This window comes from Microtus pennsylvanicus, chromosome 7, assembly GCF_037038515.1.
Source record: "Microtus pennsylvanicus isolate mMicPen1 chromosome 7, mMicPen1.hap1, whole genome shotgun sequence".
NCBI lineage: Eukaryota > Metazoa > Chordata > Mammalia > Rodentia > Cricetidae > Microtus > Microtus pennsylvanicus.
In genome coordinates, this window is record NC_134585.1 from 319,375 (window position 1) to 338,623 (window position 19,249).

Below are 19,249 nucleotides of genomic sequence, written 5' to 3' on the forward strand. Positions count from 1 at the left end.
AGAGGTGCAAAGAAAGCAGAAAGGGTTTCTGCAAAGTTAGAACTGAACCAAGTCTAACTCTGCCCATGCTCCCATTGTACCCAGTGAACAAGATAACTGTGGCAGAGAGCCTCGTGTCTTCTTATTATTTCCCCAGGCTCTTTTGAGCCTTCCTAATGACAAAGGGGGGATAGACAGTTTGAATAATTGCCCTGCAGGGAGACAGGCCATCTCTTCAACAGTATAATCAACTTTTACAGGGAGGAAGGCAGAGTCTGTGGCAGTTGAATCAATACTATGGACCTATCAGGACAGCACCAGCATCAGCACCAGAGAACTTATACATGAAAATCGTAAGATTATTCAGGAATTCCATGAGTACAACTCAGATAAAACTCTGACGATTACTGCCCTGAGCGTCACTGAGCTCAAGAGAATATTGCTGAGCTTCAGGACCTGACAGCCAGCCTTCCAGAACTGTAAAATGTGTCGTTGCACTATTTAGCCACATGGTGGCAGCACGCGTCTACTATACTGCCGACCGGCAAGAGACTCATAAAGAAGTAGGATTTGGAGAAGCCTAAAGGAAATTGTTGGACTCGAAAAATCAGGTAAAAGTTTTTGTAAACCGTCACTTTAAATGCATCCCAAAGACAGCACAACAAAGTGAGTTTGGTCCAAATAAGTCATCTAAGAGAAAAGGCCCTCTCCACCACACGTTTAACAATGGCTCTTCCTCCGCCAGTGACTAGGCATTCAGGGAACAAACACTATCATATCAGCCAGTGACTAGGCAAAAATGCTGCATTCAGGGAACAAACACTATAGGAGTCCATAGGACAATGAGAGGAACTGCATCCCAGGAAGCCTGTCTCCAGGTGAAAGGCTAAAAGAGAGACTGTTCACTCCGGCCTTATCACCACCTGAGACTCTCTCCACTGAAACTCTAAGCTCTGATGAAGAAAGCGTGGCCCGTACAGCCCTCTCCTGCTCATCACTCTTTCCTGTTTCTGGTCTGCCTGGTCCCACAGAAGACAAGAAATGCTTCTGTTCGGTTTTAATTTTCTGATCACCCAGATGTTTTAAATGAGCAAAGCATTCTATTCCAGTTTGGTATAAATAGGAGCTGATATTTATTTCAGGTAGAAAGGACAGCTTAGTAACATCAGTCACTGCAATAGGGGTTTGTTCTGAATCCCAACTAAAGAGAGTTCTTTACTATAGGTTTCTAGAGAGGGTGGGTGATCTAAGGCAATGTATGGCTTTGTACAAACTCAAATTTTTTTGGGTTGCTATATGCCTGAAGTCAGGAAGGCAGAGAAAACAAGGACCAGGGTTATAACTGTACCTGGGGCTCATAAAGCAGGGGTTGCCCTTGCTGAAGCAGGAATGATAGACGGAAAGGGGCCTGGGGCTGCAGGGAAGGTGACCAGATCACTCTAATAGTACCAAATCTGGTCTCTACTTTTGTCTTTCAGTTTCTTATAAACACATATAATGTACTTTGAATTCATTCCCTTCCATTGTCCTCTCTTATGCCCCTCTTACCAAATACTTTTTCTCATCTTTTTATTTATTTACTTATTTAATGTATATAAGTATTTTGTCTATTTTTACATCTGTGTGTCCTGCTTGCCACATGCTTGCAGAGGCCAGAAGAAGGTGTCAGATCCCCTGGGACTGCAGTTATAGACAGTTGTTAGCCACCATTTGGGTACTGGGAATAGAACCCAGATTCTCTGGAAGAGTTACCAGTGCTCTTAACTGCCGGGCTATCTCTCTAGTCCTCATGTCTTTTTCATGTGTGCATACTTTATCACATTTAATTAGAGTCACTTACATGAACATAGGTAGGGACCTATTACTTGAACTAGGTCAGCTTACCAGCACTACAGAGCTATGGAATATGACTTCCCTCCTCTATCAGCCATTAGCTGCCTATAACTCCTCAGGGTGGCGTGGGGTTTCATGAGCCTCTCTCCTCCTTTCATCAAGGAATGTTAATAGGCCCAGCCTTCTGCAGGTCTTGTTCAAGTAACCCCCACTGCTGTGATTTCCTAAGTGCGACAGCCAGGTGATGTCCAGAAAAGAGAATTTCCCAGCATTCCTTCCCATTCTCTGGCTCGATAAATGACAGAAAACAAGCTTCCTTTTCTGAGTCATTACCAAGGCCCTGTCTGCTTTCTGAATCATAGATTTTTGCCACCCTCTGTATTAATGGTTGAACCTCAGATGTTTCCTATCACTTTTCTATGCTTTCTCTCTTCTTACTGTCTAACTCTCCACAAGTTCCAAGATTTTGGATCCCAGGCAAGGCTCTTCTTACCACAGACCTAACTTGTTCTCTTCCTCAAAGCCTGCTGGAGAGAAATGTTAACATGACTGGACAATATGCCTATCTTATCATCCCTGTTTTCACATTATGATTCCTTCCTTGCGTGGGTGGGTTCTTTCTAGACAGGTCAACCTCAGTTGCTAGTCTTAACAACCACAGTAGACTCTAAGTAGTCAGTCATAGTCTGACTACAATCCTGACCAAAAACCATGACATATTATACTATATAAAATAAACTAACAACCTTTGTGTTCCCCTCAAGGATGCTCCACACTTGGATGGATCAGCTCCAGTTGCCTGTCTTACCGTGGTAGAAGCCACGCAACTGTTCCTCCCAAACTCATGTTTGGTTTTCTTCCATCTTCATTTGGGCAACAGTTCATTCCATAGTTTTTCTTAGGTGTTCTATTTTATTCACCCCAGATAGAAAGAATAACAACAGTCCAAAGAAATTATTCCACCCAAGTGAAGTTTATTGAAGCAATGCCCCTTGGTGGGCTTATTTACAGGGCTATGGGTGACTGCACACCTCAGAAAAACCCACCTGAGCATGGGTTAAGGACTCACAGAAGTCCCCTATACACCTTTGGGACAGCTGCATCACCGAGGAGTCTCCCGTCCTCACCAAGGCCACTGCCCACATAGCCTCCAGATGTGGCTCTTTGATGCTTGTAAATTTTTATGAGCCATGTGAGTTTCCCTGTATCCTCCTTAACGGATGGTCCAATCTTGAAAAAAAAACAACTACACTACATATAGACATGTACACACACACACACACACACACACACACACACACACACACATTACCAGATGGCTTTTGTCCCTGCCCTTCACAGTCAGGATGAAGTGAAACCTCTGTTTCTCTCTGGTCACTACCAACCAAACAAGCATAGGTAATGGATCAAATTAGAGTTTAATTTAAATATGGTAGTAATTTAACCAAGAGAATATCAAAAAGTGAAACTATTGCTTAGAGTTTACAAAGAGGTAACTACTATTTTCAAACCTTTTATTACATTTGTTTTGTGTGTGCAGTGGTAGTGAGGTGTGGGTGTGTGTATACTACAGCCCACATGTGGAGGTCAGAGGACAAGCTGCAGGAGTCGGCTCTCTCCTTCCACCATGTCCGTCCTGGGACAATCAGCTGTTTTGCCAGCCCCAAAGACGTAATTATAATGGCTGATGGCAGTCTGGGCTGGGAGACATGGAGACAGGAGGAAGATGAGGAACTGCAGCAAATTTCCAGATCACTGAACGTGGAAATGGAAGGAGACAAAGTTTTGATCTGTGGGAATAATTATTCACTAAGATTTATAGTAAGAGTGAAGAGTGGGCCAAACATAATATATTCTTGAATAAAGAGGAGCCGAAGGGATGGAGGGGTTAACAGCAATCACAGTGGTAGCAGGTGATAAAAACCAGTGTTCAGCTGAGGATGATATTGATGAGAGGAACAATGCCAGGAATCCTGGCACCCAGCAGCTTGGGCTATACATTAAAATGTTGTTTATTTGTGTCTTAAATCTGCAGTGTCCCCAGTAGATCAGGGCTGCTTTACAGACATAACAGATTTGCTGAGGATTGGCAGGTCAGTCAGCGAATGACTAGAAATAACAGGAAGAGGAAATTATGTGGTCTCTAGCCTCCAGAGCCTGCAAGAGACTGGTACCCTGAAGGGATAGTCTCTCCAGGATTCCCTCTCCATCACCCTGGGGAATGTCTCTCTGGACACTTCCACGTGAAGGGCTAATTATGGGAGTGGGACACAGATTCCCCAGCACCTCACCCCACTTCTAAGTAGCAGGGAAAGTAGGTTCTTGTTTCTTCTCTAGTGAGAGAAGGTGTCAGCAGTCTTAATTTTTCTCTCTCCCATTAGATCTTAAAAGAATATTTTCAGTGCAATCACCAGCTAAGGTTAACTGGCTACCACAACAAGACAAGCATTTGACCTGTTTATGCCCCTTACAGAACTCTCCAGTAAAGTCCCCATTTCTGCCTCGGTACCGCAATCCCACAAATTTAGGCATCTTCTCTCTGCTGAACAGGATGGCACCCACCCCTTGTCTTCAACCTGAGGCGCCTGGCTCTGATCTCAGGTATTCATTCCAGCAACCAATACAGACAAATATTTGGGTCTTTTGTTGATCTTTCCCTCTGTCATTTCAAACCCAGGGAATCCAGAACATGAGCAAGACACCAGCTTAAATTTGAGGTCTAAACACAGGGCCAGAGGTTAGACATGAAGGTAAGTCTGTTACATTGCTCTAAGAATAAATGGTTTTGCAACTCAGGGTCACATTCTAGAAAGTCAAGGACACGCTTGTAACCCCAGCACTCTGGAGCTGGACACAAGAGGGTCAGGAGTTCAAGAGCTCCATCTGCTACAAACAGAACTGAAGAGCCTGTGAAAGGAAGAAACGGATGGAGAGAGGGGGCAGGCAGGATGGGAAGAAAGGAAACAGAGAGGCAGGCAGGGAGGGAGGAAGAGAGGGAAGAGGGATCAAGTAAAAGAAAATATTTGATGACTACAGTTATCATACTTGGTCTATTCCAGTGAAAAGTCTATAGCTACATATATCTGTTGGCTGCTCCTAACTGGCTGAGATTACATTCTGTTTTTACATAATAGACATTTACACTTCCGCTTTGGTTTGCACATGGAGCAGAGTTAGGTTCACCTGTGAAGTGTGACTGGCTTGTCTGCTCTGGGTTCTCCTACCTTCAGCTTTAACTGTTGCATAAATAAACAAACAAAAAAGGCAATGTTGCTCCATCTAGTCTCATTCAGACTCAACTTTTAGACCATGCAGATTTTTAAGGAAAACGGGGGAGGAAAGATCAGAGCGGAATTTGTCCTTCAATACCTTCATAGCTGCCCTTGGTAGAGACACTGAATCTCTTCTTTAATTCCTGGAGGTGCAGCCAGAGCGAGGGAGGCAGACCTGATTAGCAATGGACTTAGGACAACTTGACTTTCTAAAATTTGAACTGGCTCATCTGTTAAGCAGAGGCATTACCTCCCTTGAAGGCACTTGTGAAGAATACTATCATGGAGCTATGTAATGAAGCTAAAATTTAGGCATGGGCTTTTCTCTCTTACCCCGTTTATCCCACACTGGAAATTCTTGCTTGTAGTGGACAGCAATAAGCCAGGGTCTCACTGTGTAGCTCTCTGACCTGGAACTCACTATGTAGACCAGGCTGGCCTCAAACTCACCAAGATTTCCAGGCTCTGCCTGCTGAGCACAAGGCCTGAATCTCTAAGCCCACTAGCATTAAACTTCTTTGTCTCATCCTTCCGAATTTTCTTGGAGTTTCCCCTCAGGCTAACCACAGCTCAGCGGAGCGCTTCCTGCTGCTGGGTTTCACAGACTGGCCCTCGCTGGAACCCGTCCTCTTCGCGCTGGTCCTACTCTGCTACCTACTAACGCTGACCGGGAACGCGGCGTTGGTGCTGCTGGCCATTCGCGACCCGCGCCTGCACACACCCATGTACTACTTCCTTTGCCACTTGGCCTTGGTGGATGTGGGCTTCACCACCAGTGTGGTGCCGCCGCTGCTGGTCAGCCTGTGCGGCCCGGTGCTGCAGCTACCGCGCGGCGGGTGCATGGCTCAGCTGTGCGCATCTCTGGCCCTGGGCTCCGCCGAGTGCGTGCTGCTGGCCGTTATGGCGCTGGATCGCGCGGCTGCCGTGTGCCGCCCGCTGCGCTACGCCGCCCTCGCCTCACCGCGCTTGTGCCGCGCTCTGGCCAGCGCCTCCTGGCTCGGTGGCCTGGCCAACTCCGCAGCGCAGACCGCCCTGCTGGCCGCGCGCCCGCTCTGTGCCGCCCGCCGTCTGGACCACTTCATCTGCGAACTGCCCGCGCTGCTGCAGCTAGCCTGCCGTGGCGGCCGCAGCGCCACCGAGCGCCAGATGTTCGCCGCGCGGGTGGTCATCCTGTTGGTGCCTTCTGCGGTCATCCTGGCCTCCTACACCGCCGTGGGCCGCTCGGTCTGGGGTATGCGCTCCCGCGCGGGCCGGCGGAAAGCAGCGAGCACATGTGGCTCTCACTTGACCGCCGTCTGCCTATTCTACGGCTCGGCCACCTACACCTACCTGCAACCTACACATAGTTACAACCAGGGCCGCGGCAAGTTCGTCTCGCTCTTCTATACGGTAGTCACACCCGCGCTAAATCCCCTCATCTACACACTGCGCAACAAAGAAGTGAAGGGGGCAGCCCTGAGGTTCTTGGGAAGTCTGGGGAGGCTGCAGGTCCGGCACTGAGAGGACTAGGAAAGGCGCAGGGTACCGGAACTAGGATGCCCATATTGTTTGCCTTTGCATGAGAATCTGCAAATTTGTTCTCGAGGAGTCCAGGATTAGAAAGAGGGAGATCTCTTTCTCTTACCGGCTAAGGTTTGGATTCTTGAGGGGAAATCCCTGAAATACATAAACACACATATATAGTGATGGGGTAAATGGATGCCAGGCCTTTCTACTGAAGGGAAGCATGATAAAGGAGGGGGCCATCCTCATCCTCGGGAGACTTTGTAACCACCCCTGAAGAATTCGCATGGAGATAAGATGATGAACACCTAGTGCTGACCTTCAGCCTTCCATACAAAAGACCGCGAGAAATCCCATGGCTCAGCCATCAGGTGCAGTCCCTCAAGTTAACAAGGAGGCCAGTGTCTTACCTTACATAGAGAGCTTCCAGAAACAGAATGTGGTTTCCCTTCTTGGGGAGCCAACCCAGCTAATACAAAACTAGCCAGGTAACCAATGCCCACCACAGAACACTCGATACTTAAAACTATAAAAAAAATATGCTAGTATAAGGCGATTGTGTCAGGCCTGGTTAAGATGGGAATCCCAGCTGCATGGCATGGCTTGTGAACTAGTTTTAACTAGTTTTAAAAAAGAAAGGAGTAGACTTGGTGAAGGTAAAGACAGCCATGGTCAGGCTGTGAGAAAAACCTGCATGTGACCAGGATAGAGACAGAGGAGAAAACAGACAGAAGATGGGAAAGTTATCCTACAGCAAAGGAAGCTCTATCGTCAGAAGAAACCAGAAGTTAACCCCTTCCCCTCCTTACCCAGAGATGAACATTTTGTTAGGTGTTAGGTGGAGGAGGTACTAGATTTTATTCCATACCAATTATCTTTAAATAAGAAGAGGGGATAATGATTGAATGAATTTCTAAATCATTTATTAGTCTGTGATGCTGTTGGGGTTTTAAAAAAAATCATAACACATTACTTCTCTAATCTCTATAAGTAGAAATCAATTTGGTTCAACAATTACTCATTGATCCACCTGTCCCTGCCTCCCAAGTCCTGAAATTAAAAGTCTGTACCATCACACCCAACTAACCTTTCAGTTTCTTCATTTGGCAGCAATCCTGCCACACAATGAACTGTCAGAAACAAGTAATCACAGGCTTGACAAATAGTTTTGATCCACCCCACTCATCTCCAATCTTTATTTCATTCTCATTAGCTTTCGGAAATCATCAAAGGGTGTGACTGGTAAGAGCTAAGGGGAGTGGGCTTGGATCCTCTCGCCACCTATCCACAGTCACCCCCCGATGCAGTGCGCTGTCAGAAAGAGCAAACTGCCCCTCCTGATGTTGTAGTCAGCCATGATCTTTCCATCTTCCAGCCTCTTTCCATTGCAGGTCACAACCTGAGTCTTGGGGCTCACGGCGGTCACATTCTCGATCATCTCTTTCACCTGGGACACTGAACTGGATCTTCGAACTTGGAGAAGGTGCCTTTGCCCCTCATTGCTTGACTCCACCAGAAACAAGGGCAGCTCTTCATCGCTGGGCTTCACCACCTTCAGGGTGAGGTGGATGGTTGTGTCCTTGTCAATGCCGTAAGATGACAGCTTCCTCTGGGGCTTGAGGACCTCGGAGCCTAGCAGAAGGACCTGGTCCTGCACAGAAACCTTGGTTTTGGATCTGATATGTTCATTTATCTTCTTCACTTTGTCGCTCTCGGTGGTGTCAAAGGTCATTGATGGCCATTGCTCAGAATGGACAATCTAAGCAAAGAAAGCAGAGAGAGTCAGCCAGAAAGCTTGCTACCTTTCCACACCTTCATTGTTCTGTCTGCTTGGCTCTCCAGCTCCTGCCCAACAATCTGCAGCTTCCCCTCTCTTGAAACTTTTGTTTAATTCCCATGTTATAACACAAATTAGAACATTAGTCTCATTCCTCTTGAGATATGTATCCAATATATCTCCAATGTAACTATCAATTTCCTACCTTATTAACTTGCCTTTCCTAAGCCAGATATTAAAAGTAAAGACATTACAGGGCTTCAAAGGATGTACACAGGTTCCTAAACAACTCCAAAGCAGATTTTCAAGATTTGGCACCCTCATAGGATACTCTCAACCTCATAGGATACCCTCTGTGACTAATTCAGAACAAACCCTGATTAAATCATAATCTCCACCTTATTAATGTCCCTGTTAATTTCTGATAACGCCCATGTTGTGGTGATGCTGTGTTTAATGTTGTTAATCTGTGATTTTGTATTTTTATTACTATTGTTATAGAGCATGATATCCTCTTTTAATTAGAACAGAATCCCAATCGAAGTATAGCTGAGTTTAATTTCATTCACTGCAGAGTTCTGGAAGATGGGGAAAATCAGGTCTGCAAACCTCCTCATACTCCATTCAGAATCATTTTCCCAACCTGGATGTTTCAGACGCTCCTTCAGTGAAGGTTTCATCCTTGTTGGGGACTGCCCTGGTTACAGGTTCTCTTCATGAGGACATATTTTTGTTTAAGGTAATGTGTTTGATCACTGATGATTTAAAACAAATGAGATTTGTGAAATTTTTCTTTGAAAAGAGAGAAAAGCTTGAGGTTGAGAACTCTGAATTATTTCCCTAAGTTCACATCTTGCCAGCCTTGTTGAAGCACAATGCCCACCTTTCTCTCCAGTTTGGCTGGCAAAATAGCTTATCTGGGAAAGGCCCTTGCCACCAAGCCTCACCGCCTGAGCTTAGCCCTGTGACCTAGGAGGGAGAGGGACAGAACTAACTATGGCAGATTACCTTCTGACCCTGGCCCTGAGTGTACATGCACTCAGATAATAAATACATACATACAATATTATAAATGTTTAAGAAGCCAAATAACCAACCTCTCTCTAGAGTACTTCCTTCTGTTGTGCAATCATCAATGGCTGCCTTGTCTCCTAAATGGTGCCCACCCAACCCCCTCGCCTTTCAGGCATTGACCTTTCCAGCACTGTGGAACTATATTCCCAATGCATGGAAATACTTTCCCTTCCCATTCTTTTACCAGACCCCAACTTACACAGATGCAGGAAGCCATGTCTGCTATCGAGGCGAAGTGAGAAAAGAGTCCTCGGGTCCGCTTATATGTGAGAAGCTGGGCTGGAAATCCCCAAAACTGCTGCGTTGTCCAGTTTAGCAACAACCTTTGTTCTCAAGACTTCCCTTTCACTTTCACCGGGGTGGAGTTACTAATGAACACTCTTTGTATACAGATTTCTCCCTTTAACTTTTCCATCTGTACTCCAGAGTCTGAACATAAAATAACTCCTTTATAATACGGGCTCCTAACCCTGCCTTGTTACTGCCCAGCCACTAACCTAGACCCTCATAGGCTTGATAATTCATGATGTATGGTAGCCCTCTCTCACTGCGTTTAAGAGTGCTGGGCCTCTCTAAGAACAAGGATACCCAGAGGGGACAGGTAGGATTGGTGCTGACTGACCAGGCTGTCCGGAGCCTTTTCCCACTAAAGGGGAAGACTGTATGAAACCCACATGCATGAGATACAGCAGAAACTGAGCCTGGATTGCAGAGTCATGACTTGGTGTCCTGGGGTACCACTTGCTACATACATTATAACATGGAAATATGCTACCCTCTTTAAACATAGGTCTATAAAACTAGATAAGTGTAGGCCATTCCTAATGTCTCCCTACCTCTAAAAAACCTTTCTTACAAAATTTTAAACACACACACTTTTTGGGTTCTTGGTTCTTCTCTAATACATTGTCAATCCTGACTCAGGACCTGCAAATCAAACATTCTCCTTGAGAACAATCCAAAACCCATAGTTAAATTCTGACTCCCGTTTTTTTCCATACGCACACCACAGTTCCTGGGTTTCCCCACCGTGATTCTTGGATGCTCAGAGACACATGAAGGTGCCACTCATTCTCTTGCTCTCGAGATTTGGTTGAACGAGATCAAGAATGGGACTGAGCTGTGTGTCCTCAGGAAACTTAATCACTCCGAATATTCCAAGTTTGTCACTGAATTCTCAGGACATTCCATGGAATAAATTTTCAAAATTGTTTATTAAAAGTGCTTTTTTCAAAGAATTCTGTAAAATTTCAAAGTTATTCCCTTTTTCTGTGTTTGCTGAGGCTATGTACTTACTGTACCTTCACCCACTGAAATTTCTCTTTCTGTCTTCTTTTTTGATCATAAGAGAAACCTTCCCTCAGTTCCTCCCAAATCCTCTTCCTCACGTCTTACCCATCCAACTTTATGTTCTTTCTCTATCTGTGTGTCTCTCAAAAAATATACCCACATACATAACACACACACATGATGTGGGAGTGTCATATATCAATCTGTTGATTTCATTGTTTAAGCAATAAAGAAACTGCTAGGCCCATTTGATAGGCCCACCCTTAGGTGGGTGGAGTAAACAGAAGGGAAGGCTGGGAGGAAGAGGAAGTGAGGTCAGACTCTGCAGCTCTCCTCTCCAGAGCAGACGCCTTCAGAGAGACGCCATGCTACCTGCTCCAGGGAAGACGCACGCTATGAAGCTCCAACCCAGGATGGACTTAGGCTAGAATCTTCCCGGTAAGCGCACCTAGGGGCGCTACACAGATGATTAGAAATGGGCCAGAGCAGTGTTTAAAAGAATACAGTGTCCGTGTAATTATTTGGGGCATAAGCTAGCCGGAGCCAGGCAGGCGGCTGGGGTGTTTGGGGACGCAACCCTGCCGCCGCCCCTATTACTACAAATGACGCCCAGACGTGTGGCTAACTAAACCCACTTAAAAAAACCTGAGAAGTCTTAAAAATAATGGAGAGAGAGTTTAACACAGATTTTTGCTGTTTGTTGGTGGCGTGCTGTAGAGAGATTTCCTGATTCGGCAACAGCAGCAGAAAAAACGCTGTGTCATTTTAAAGCGTGGCTTCCTGGGGCTGTGCCGCCAGTGCAAACTCTGGCTTTATGTGTGTGTTCCCACTTGGGATCAGAAGGAGAGTGCTCTGAGACCTTGACGATGACTCAGAGCTCCCCGCCTGCTCCTGGGCAGAAGGCAGAATCAGGTTTAGGCAGGCGGAAGAGCGTGGCGGATTCCTGCCGCCATACAGAGTCGTGTTTTCAGACTGCACAGTGCTCTGTGTGTCAGATTTGGACGTAACTTGGATGAAAAGAATTTCTGTGCTGCACGCTCAGTCTCAGAATTAAAGTGCTGAGTGCCGCTCCTACCTGGTAGCCCCAAGAGGCTTCCTGACTCAGCTTTAGCTGCAAAGCCTGCAGCTCATTAAGAGGTCCTGCCACGAAACACTTAAACGGTGTTGACGAAAAGCTGAACGCATGCTTTTCGGTTTTCAGGCGTAGCAGGAAAAAAGCTGCGCCGTTTAAAAATGCCGGCTTTCTGGGCCATCCTGCCAGGGCAAACTCTGACTGTTTGAGGCAGGAGGGCCGGCTACAGAGTGAGGACTTGAGTGTTGTCTGTTGTAGCTCGCTGGCTGGCAGGGACCTTGAAATGCTATAAACATGGCTGCAGCCTGTACATCAGCCATGAGGCTGGAAAGCTAAGGAATGGGCTGGATCCAGCCGGCAAAGCCACGCCTTTAGTCCTACTAATATTGCTTGGTAAACTAAAGGCTCTTGTGGTCAGAAAAAGAGAGATATACAGTAAAGAGAGCGTCAAAGACAAAGCAAAATTTTAAATGATTTACTGTGTGTTAAAAATATATGCAAGCTGAAAGTTGAAGTTCTTAAAGCAAAAAACAAAAAAGGAAGAGAGTTGTTTTGTGTCCTAGTACACACCTTTAATCCCAACACTTGGGAGGCAGAGGGAGATAGACCTCTGTGACTTCAAGGTGTGGTAGCACACGCCTTTAATCCCAATGCCTGGGAGGCAGAGACAGGCGGATCTCTGAGAGTTCAAAGACAGCCTGGTCTACAGGGTTATTACAGGTCAAAGATATGCGCTCAAAAAGCAAAAGGTTAACCTAGAAATGTCGCAGCTTAGCGCCTAGTGATTTAAAGGCACAAATCAAAAGTGCTCCTGGATAGTAAAAAATTGCAGATTCACAATAGGACAGATTCAGACCACTAAACGAATCACACTGTTGTATGAATGTACGTTGGCTTGGGAGAGAGAAGAAAAAGAATATAGAGAATAAAGTTAATGGTTTAAAAAGAAAAAAGTAAAAGTAAAGTCTTTAAAGAGAGAGTACAGATAGTTATAGATATAAATAAAAATAAGCCGCGTAAAGATAAAAAATTCACAGAGAGTCTGGATTATGTACATTGTGTTTTCTTTAAATTTTTTGACTGTGAAGGAGCTAAGTACAGAGAGATATTTCATTATATTGGCTGCCAAGCTAAACCAGAATGGATATAAGGGTATTACAATTTCAGAATTTGGGTCTAAGGATATGATGCTTTGGAGAGAGTCTTCTTTTGTTTTCACAGAGGATGAGACTCTATGGATTTCTTCTATTCCGATTTGGTATGATGGACCACGTCCTCCTGAAGGGTTGCTGTGAACATCTTCAGAAAATTGCTTTGCTCAACTGCCAACTGAGATAAACCTGGCACACAGGTTACACCCTAAAATCATTAACGACGCCCCTATTCAGCAGGAAGCAGTTTGGAGAGAAAAACCTGCGCCCATGTTCCCAAAATATTGTTTATAAATGTTCTTTTACATTTAAAGGGGGAAATGATATAGGTATGAATAATTTGCATTGGTATGGATTTTAAGGTCAATTTTGTTATATGTATAAATGTTTCTGATGTAACTTTTACTTGATAACTGTTTTGTTATATGTAATTTTGCTATGTTAAGGTTAAAGCCTTCCTTTTTTTGTTTAAACAGAAAAAGGGGAAGTGATGTGGGAGTGTCATATATCAATCTGTTGATTTCATTGTTTAAGCAATAAAGAAACTGCTAGGCCCATTTGATAGGCCCACCCTTAGGTGGGTGGAGTAAACAGAAGGGAAGGCTGGGAGGAAGAGGAAGTGAGGTCAGACTCTGCAGCTCTCCTCTCCAGAGCAGACGCCTTCAGAGAGACGCCATGCTACCTGCTCCAGGGAAGACGCACGCTATGAAGCTCCAACCCAGGATGGACTTAGGCTAGAATCTTCCCGGTAAGCGCACCTAGGGGCGCTACACAGATGATTAGAAATGGGCCAGAGCAGTGTTTAAAAGAATACAGTGTCCGTGTAATTATTTGGGGCATAAGCTAGCCGGAGCCGGGCGGCTGGGGTATTGGGGACGCAGCCCAGCCGCCGCTCCATATTACTACACACACACTCACAAAAATAAACAACACAAAAACAAGAATCAAAGCAAATAAGCAAAAGACCAATGGGACAGAATATGCCAAAATAAAGCAAATGAAGCAAAAAGTCCACAAAAATACCAATTAATTAGTTTTGTGTGTGCAAACTACTTCTGAGTATGGGGTCTGCCTGTGTTAAAGTATGGTTAATTTGCCCAATGAGACTCCATTGGAAAAAACTGGTTTTTCTCTTTGTTGGGCAGTATCAATTGCATATAGCTTCTTAGTTAGGGGTGGGATCATTCCCCTTCTCCTACTGAAAGATCTTAAACCATTTCATTTTATTCTAGAAGGTTCCATTCTGAATAACTTGGATTTACAGAGTACCTGTGTATAGTAAGGCTATCCAAAAGCTGACTCAAATACTTTGAAATCCTAATGAAAAGTATATTGAAGCTCTTATTAGGTCTAGGAGACCCTACTCCTTCTGTCCAGTTCTGGGTTATCCTCCCATTCTTGCTTCTAAAGTCTTTTAAAGCCTATTCATCTAGCAATAGGATCATCTGCTTGTCTAACATCCCCAGTAACTCATGAAGACCATGATTGTGTTTTAGTTCACTTGTATGCCCAGCTTATCTGGCACAGAAAGATGCTTAATAAATATATAGTGTGTGAGTAAATTAGTAAATTAATAACAAAAAGTAATATTTAGTGAGAATTTATGTTTCAGAAACTTGCCTAAGATTATTAAACATGATCTCATTTGTTGCTTCCATATTGTGGTGACGTATTGGTATCTTTAGGGATAAATAGCACCAACCCACTAAAGTCATTCAAGTACTAGCTAGTCAGTAAGACTTCAGTGCTCATCTTTGACACTGTAGTCCTTGGCTTCCAGTCATTATTGTTGTCTCCAAAGGAAGGAAAGAGCAGAGAAAACACCCATTGCAGCTGGGGGTTTCCAGACTGTGAAGGCAAATCTGGGACACTCCTAGAGGAAGCTACCCTGGGAGTTTCCCACCAGAGCACTTAGATTCTGAGAAATGGTGCCTTTTCAAATAATACAAACAATAAATTTGGACTCTGACCCCTTCTCTTTTTCTTCTTGTCCCCTCCAGCTCCACCACTTCCTTCTTATCATCAGATTTCATGGATAAGAGCACAAGACCAAAAAGACTGTATGAAAAAAAACATGAAAAACTATAATACCTAAAATAGAGAAAGAGACAAAATATTCTGAAAGTCAGGCTGTGTCCCCCTAACAGAAGTGAAGCTGAATCTAAATGCTATGAGTTACTTGAAGACATTAAAGAGGAAATAAAAGCCTCCAAGTCACGCTGACATTTCCTCATCTTATTCTACTCAGAGTTAAGCTATTGTCAATAACCAATTTACTGTTTTTAAAGCAGTCTATTGCTTAAGAAATATAATGAAGTCAGGAAGTGGTGGCTCACACCTTTAATCCCAGTGCTCAGGAGGCAGAGGCAGGTAGATCTCTGTGAGTTTGAGACCAGCCTGGTCTACAGAGAGAGTTCTAGAACAGGCTCTAAAACTATAGAGAAACCCTGTCTCAAAAAATATAATGTATACTTAATTTTATAATAGGTAATATTATGATTTAAAACAAGTATTCTGAAGTGAAATTATCACAGACTGATTAGATAACATAACATTTTGGAGCAACATGCAACACAAAGAAAAGTAAACCTGTCCACTCCCTTGGCACATGCTGTTGACGCTCTCTGTCCCCTAGACATGTGGGTACAAGCTAGAGGATGCCCAGAGGCTGTGAGCAACTCAGTGATAGAGCTCTTGTTTAACATTCACACATGTAGAACTAATCCCCTCCATAGAAAAACAGGAAAATAAAAAGCTACAGTGAGAATTAGGTGGATTCTCTTCAGGAATTTTGTTATTTTTTAGTTTTTCTGCTATTTTTTTCCACTTTCATGTATTCCTATAAACAGGCAACTATTCTACCACTACCTACCCAGCCCTAGTCTTGCAAATAAATTCTTATTACATTGACTATTTAAAAACATAGATAAAAAAACACATGAAAAAAAGTAGTTGGACATGGTGGCACACTTTAATCCCATTACTTCAGAAGTAGAGACAAGAGATCTCTGTGAGTTCAAGACCTTCTGGTTTACATAGTAAGTTACAGGCCAGCCAGGTTATACAGTGAGAGCTGGTCTTAAAAACTTAAAAATAAATTTGGGGAGGGATGTTCAGCAATTAAGAGTGTGTACTGCTCTTGCAGAGAATGACCTTAGGACCATAGTGAGGAAATACTATACCAAAGCAAGACCAAAACCCAGCTGGGCAAACTCCAAACTCTGCATCTCCAAGTCTGATGTCAAAACAATCTTCAGATGCCCAACTTCTTTCAGCTTTATTGATTACAACACACTTCTCTCTCTTGTGCTGGCTCCACTCGCTGTTAGCAGTTCTCCTCGGCAGGCATCCCACAGTTCTGGCATCTCCAACATCTTGGGGTCTCCAAGGCCACCTGGGCTTCACCTACACAGCTTCATATAATGGCCTCTCTAGGCTTCCATTCGGGGACATCCCTGACACACACCTGGCCTCAGCAGCTTTCCTTAGTTTCCCCTTGACACCAAAGTCAGATCCACATAGTCAAAGCTGCCAAGTTCTGCTGCTTGCTGGGTCTGGAACATGGCCCACTTATTCAATTACATTTTCACCAGCTTTCTGTTTTCAACGGTTTCCTTTACTGACTAAACTTGGCTATTCTGGAACTTGCTCTATAGACCAGGCTGACCCCAAACTCAGAGATCTACCAATCTCTGCCTTCGTAGGGCTGGGATTAAAGATATGGACCACCACACCCAGATCTAAGCTTTTCTTTAATTCCTTTTTACAAGTTGGAAATTTAGCTGGGTGGGATCTTGCCCTGAGGTCACCACTCTCTTTATTCCATTTCTTAATCTGTTTATCTCCTTGAACACAGGATTTAGCTCCGTTCTACTTCCTGGTGCTCCTTTTCTCCTCAAATTTTACATTTTTAATTTTTTCTTTGCTCATCTTGCTCCTTTTTATAATATATCTTCATTAAAGTTCACAGTAATAAACATACAACAGAGTCTATACTAGGCTGTTTTGAGATTTTCTTCTGCCAATGGAATTAATCCAAAACTCTTCACTTTAGGCTCAGGCAGACTCCAGCCAAGGGCAAAAAGCAGCCACATTCTTCACCAAAATATTACAAGAATAATCTGTAGGCAGCATTCTAAAAGTCTTCTCTGAAACCTCTTGAGCAAGACACTCACAGTTCATCAAATCCCACTCAGCACCACTGTCTCCCATCCTCCCACTAGGATGGCCCATTAATTAGAACTTAAAGCATTCGACTGCTTTTCTAACCCACAGTCCCAAGGTCCGTATTCCTATAAACAAAAACACAGTCAGGCTGATCGCAGAAATATCCTAGTCCCTGGTACCAACTTCTGTCTTAGTTAGGGTTTTTATGCTATGAAGACACACCATGGCCACGGCAACTCTTATAAAGGAGAACATTTAATTGTGTTAGGTTGCAGTTTTAGAGGATTAGTTCATTATTATCATGGTGGTATACGGTGGGTGCAGGCAGACATGGTGCTACAGAAGGAGCTGAGGGTTCTACATCTGATCCACAGGCAACAGGAAGTGAATCGGGTCACTGGGTGTAGCTTGAGCATAGGAGACCTCAAAGCCCATCCCCACAGTGACAAATTTCCTCCAACAAACCCTTACCTACTCCAGCAAAGCCACACCTCCTAATAGTGCCGCTCCCTTTGGGGGGCATTTTCTTTCAAACCACCACAACTCTTATTCTGAATATTGTTTCTTAGTCACTAGAACGATTCTTGTGGAAGAGATCACGGGTACTTTGCAAAAGATATGTGTTTTGTAAAGGAGTTTTGATATAATCATGCCCTAAGCTTTATTGTAATTACTGTCATGAGGATATCTTTTCCCAAAGTTTTGTTCTATGTTTACATATGTCAAAAAGAAACTACTTGGACTCAGACTCCAGAAGTTTGACCCAGCTTGGCTAACTAAGTCATGCTGAACCAGGGTTCCTTCTTGCCTCTTTCTCTGCCACCAGTAGAGCTTTCAGGGTCCTCCCATGGTATCCTTTGGCAGTAGCCAGCAGCCCTCTAGTTGGACACAAGACCCATTCAACAAGATAGAGATGGTGCCTGGAACTGGTAACCTAACCAACTACCCAAAGCTAATGAAATCATGGATCTCAGAGAAGAACCAACAACCACCACTTCACTAAATCAGAATAATCCCTAACTACATTCTAAATGTTTGTTCTTATATCCACAGATAAGTGCAGTCCTCACTCCTTATCAAGGAAACTTCTCTTTGAAACAGACAGAGACAATAATAGAAAAACAGAACCAATCCACCTACAGAGTTGTGGAAACCTGCCCCAATGGATATATCTATGAAACAGCTACATGTAAGGCTAAGGTAACATTGCAGAAGAAAGGCCAGAAAGGTTGTAAGAGTCAGAAGATCACAGAGTTTACTTGAGACTGTGTCTCTGAGTAATGTCAGAAGTTATACCCATAAAATCTAATCAACATGACTACCGAAACGTGAGCTGATAAAGGACGGAGAAGAGATCAGGCCTCAGCCTTACACCAAGAACTACAAGCAGCTAAGAAATGCTGAGAGTGGGAGAAGTCATCCTCCCCAGAAAAGAACACACCAGTTACCAATTATCAAATACCAAATAAAAACTGAGATACAGGTAACATTATACAGACTGAGAAGACTATATATAGAAACACATATGATACACATATATATATAGGCTGATAACAACAAGTAATGAAAAAAGAGGCCATGAGTCTGAGAAGATCAAGGAGAGGTGTATGGGAGGGTTTGGAGAAAGGAAATAGAAGGGAGAAATGGTGAAATTTATATCATAGTCTCAAAAAATAATAAAAAATGAAAAAAAAAGTAACTCTTTTTAAAGAAACTGAAAAGCATAGGTATATCACTATGATATTAATATTCTTTAAAGTTTACAAATTTGTTACATATATTATTTATGGTATCAAAGTTTGTGATAAAACTAAATTTAAATGTATTTATGTACAGATCTTCTAACCTATACTATTATTATTATATTATTATTAGCAATTCCATACAAATATTAGTAATATATGAAACAAGAGATACTTATATGGTATTATTTGTAATAAAAGTGAAGGCAAAGCATATCAAGATAACTGAAGTAATGAATACATAGAGAGAAAGCAACTGAAAAAATCATGTTTAAAGTGTATATATCATACTAAATGTGGAAAAGGGAACAGCTGTGGGTTTAACTAACTCTATGTTTGCCTCTTTAGCTTTCTTTCCTCCTGAGTCACTTTCTTCTGGTAAGAAGTTG

General features: G+C 43.5%; 2 protein-coding genes across 3 annotated transcripts; one reads left to right on the forward strand and one right to left on the reverse strand.

Moving 5' to 3' along the window:
* Nucleotides 1-5,379: 5,379 nt before the first annotated feature.
* On the forward strand, nucleotides 5,380-6,584 carry Or2i1 (olfactory receptor family 2 subfamily I member 1). The gene is given in 3 exon segments (XM_075978717.1): nucleotides 5,380-5,610; nucleotides 5,612-5,634; nucleotides 5,636-6,584. Coding segments are annotated over 3 exon segments (1,203 nt in total).
* Nucleotides 6,585-7,488: 904 nt separating this feature from the next.
* On the reverse strand, nucleotides 7,489-9,722 carry Ubd (ubiquitin like modifier D). Of its 2 annotated transcripts, none has more exons than XM_075978750.1 (2): nucleotides 9,638-9,722; nucleotides 7,489-8,346 (listed from the first exon to the last, which is right to left on the reverse strand). In XM_075978750.1, the coding sequence occupies exons 1-2, from the start codon at nucleotides 9,653-9,655 to the stop codon at nucleotides 7,879-7,881; spliced, it is 486 nt and encodes a 161-aa protein (XP_075834865.1). In that variant the 5' UTR covers nucleotides 9,656-9,722; the 3' UTR covers nucleotides 7,489-7,878. The 2 variants fall into 2 exon arrangements, with proteins under 2 accessions (XP_075834865.1, XP_075834866.1); XM_075978751.1 differs by lacking the exon at nucleotides 9,638-9,722 and adding an exon at nucleotides 9,008-9,090.
* Nucleotides 9,723-19,249: the final 9,527 nt, after the last annotated feature.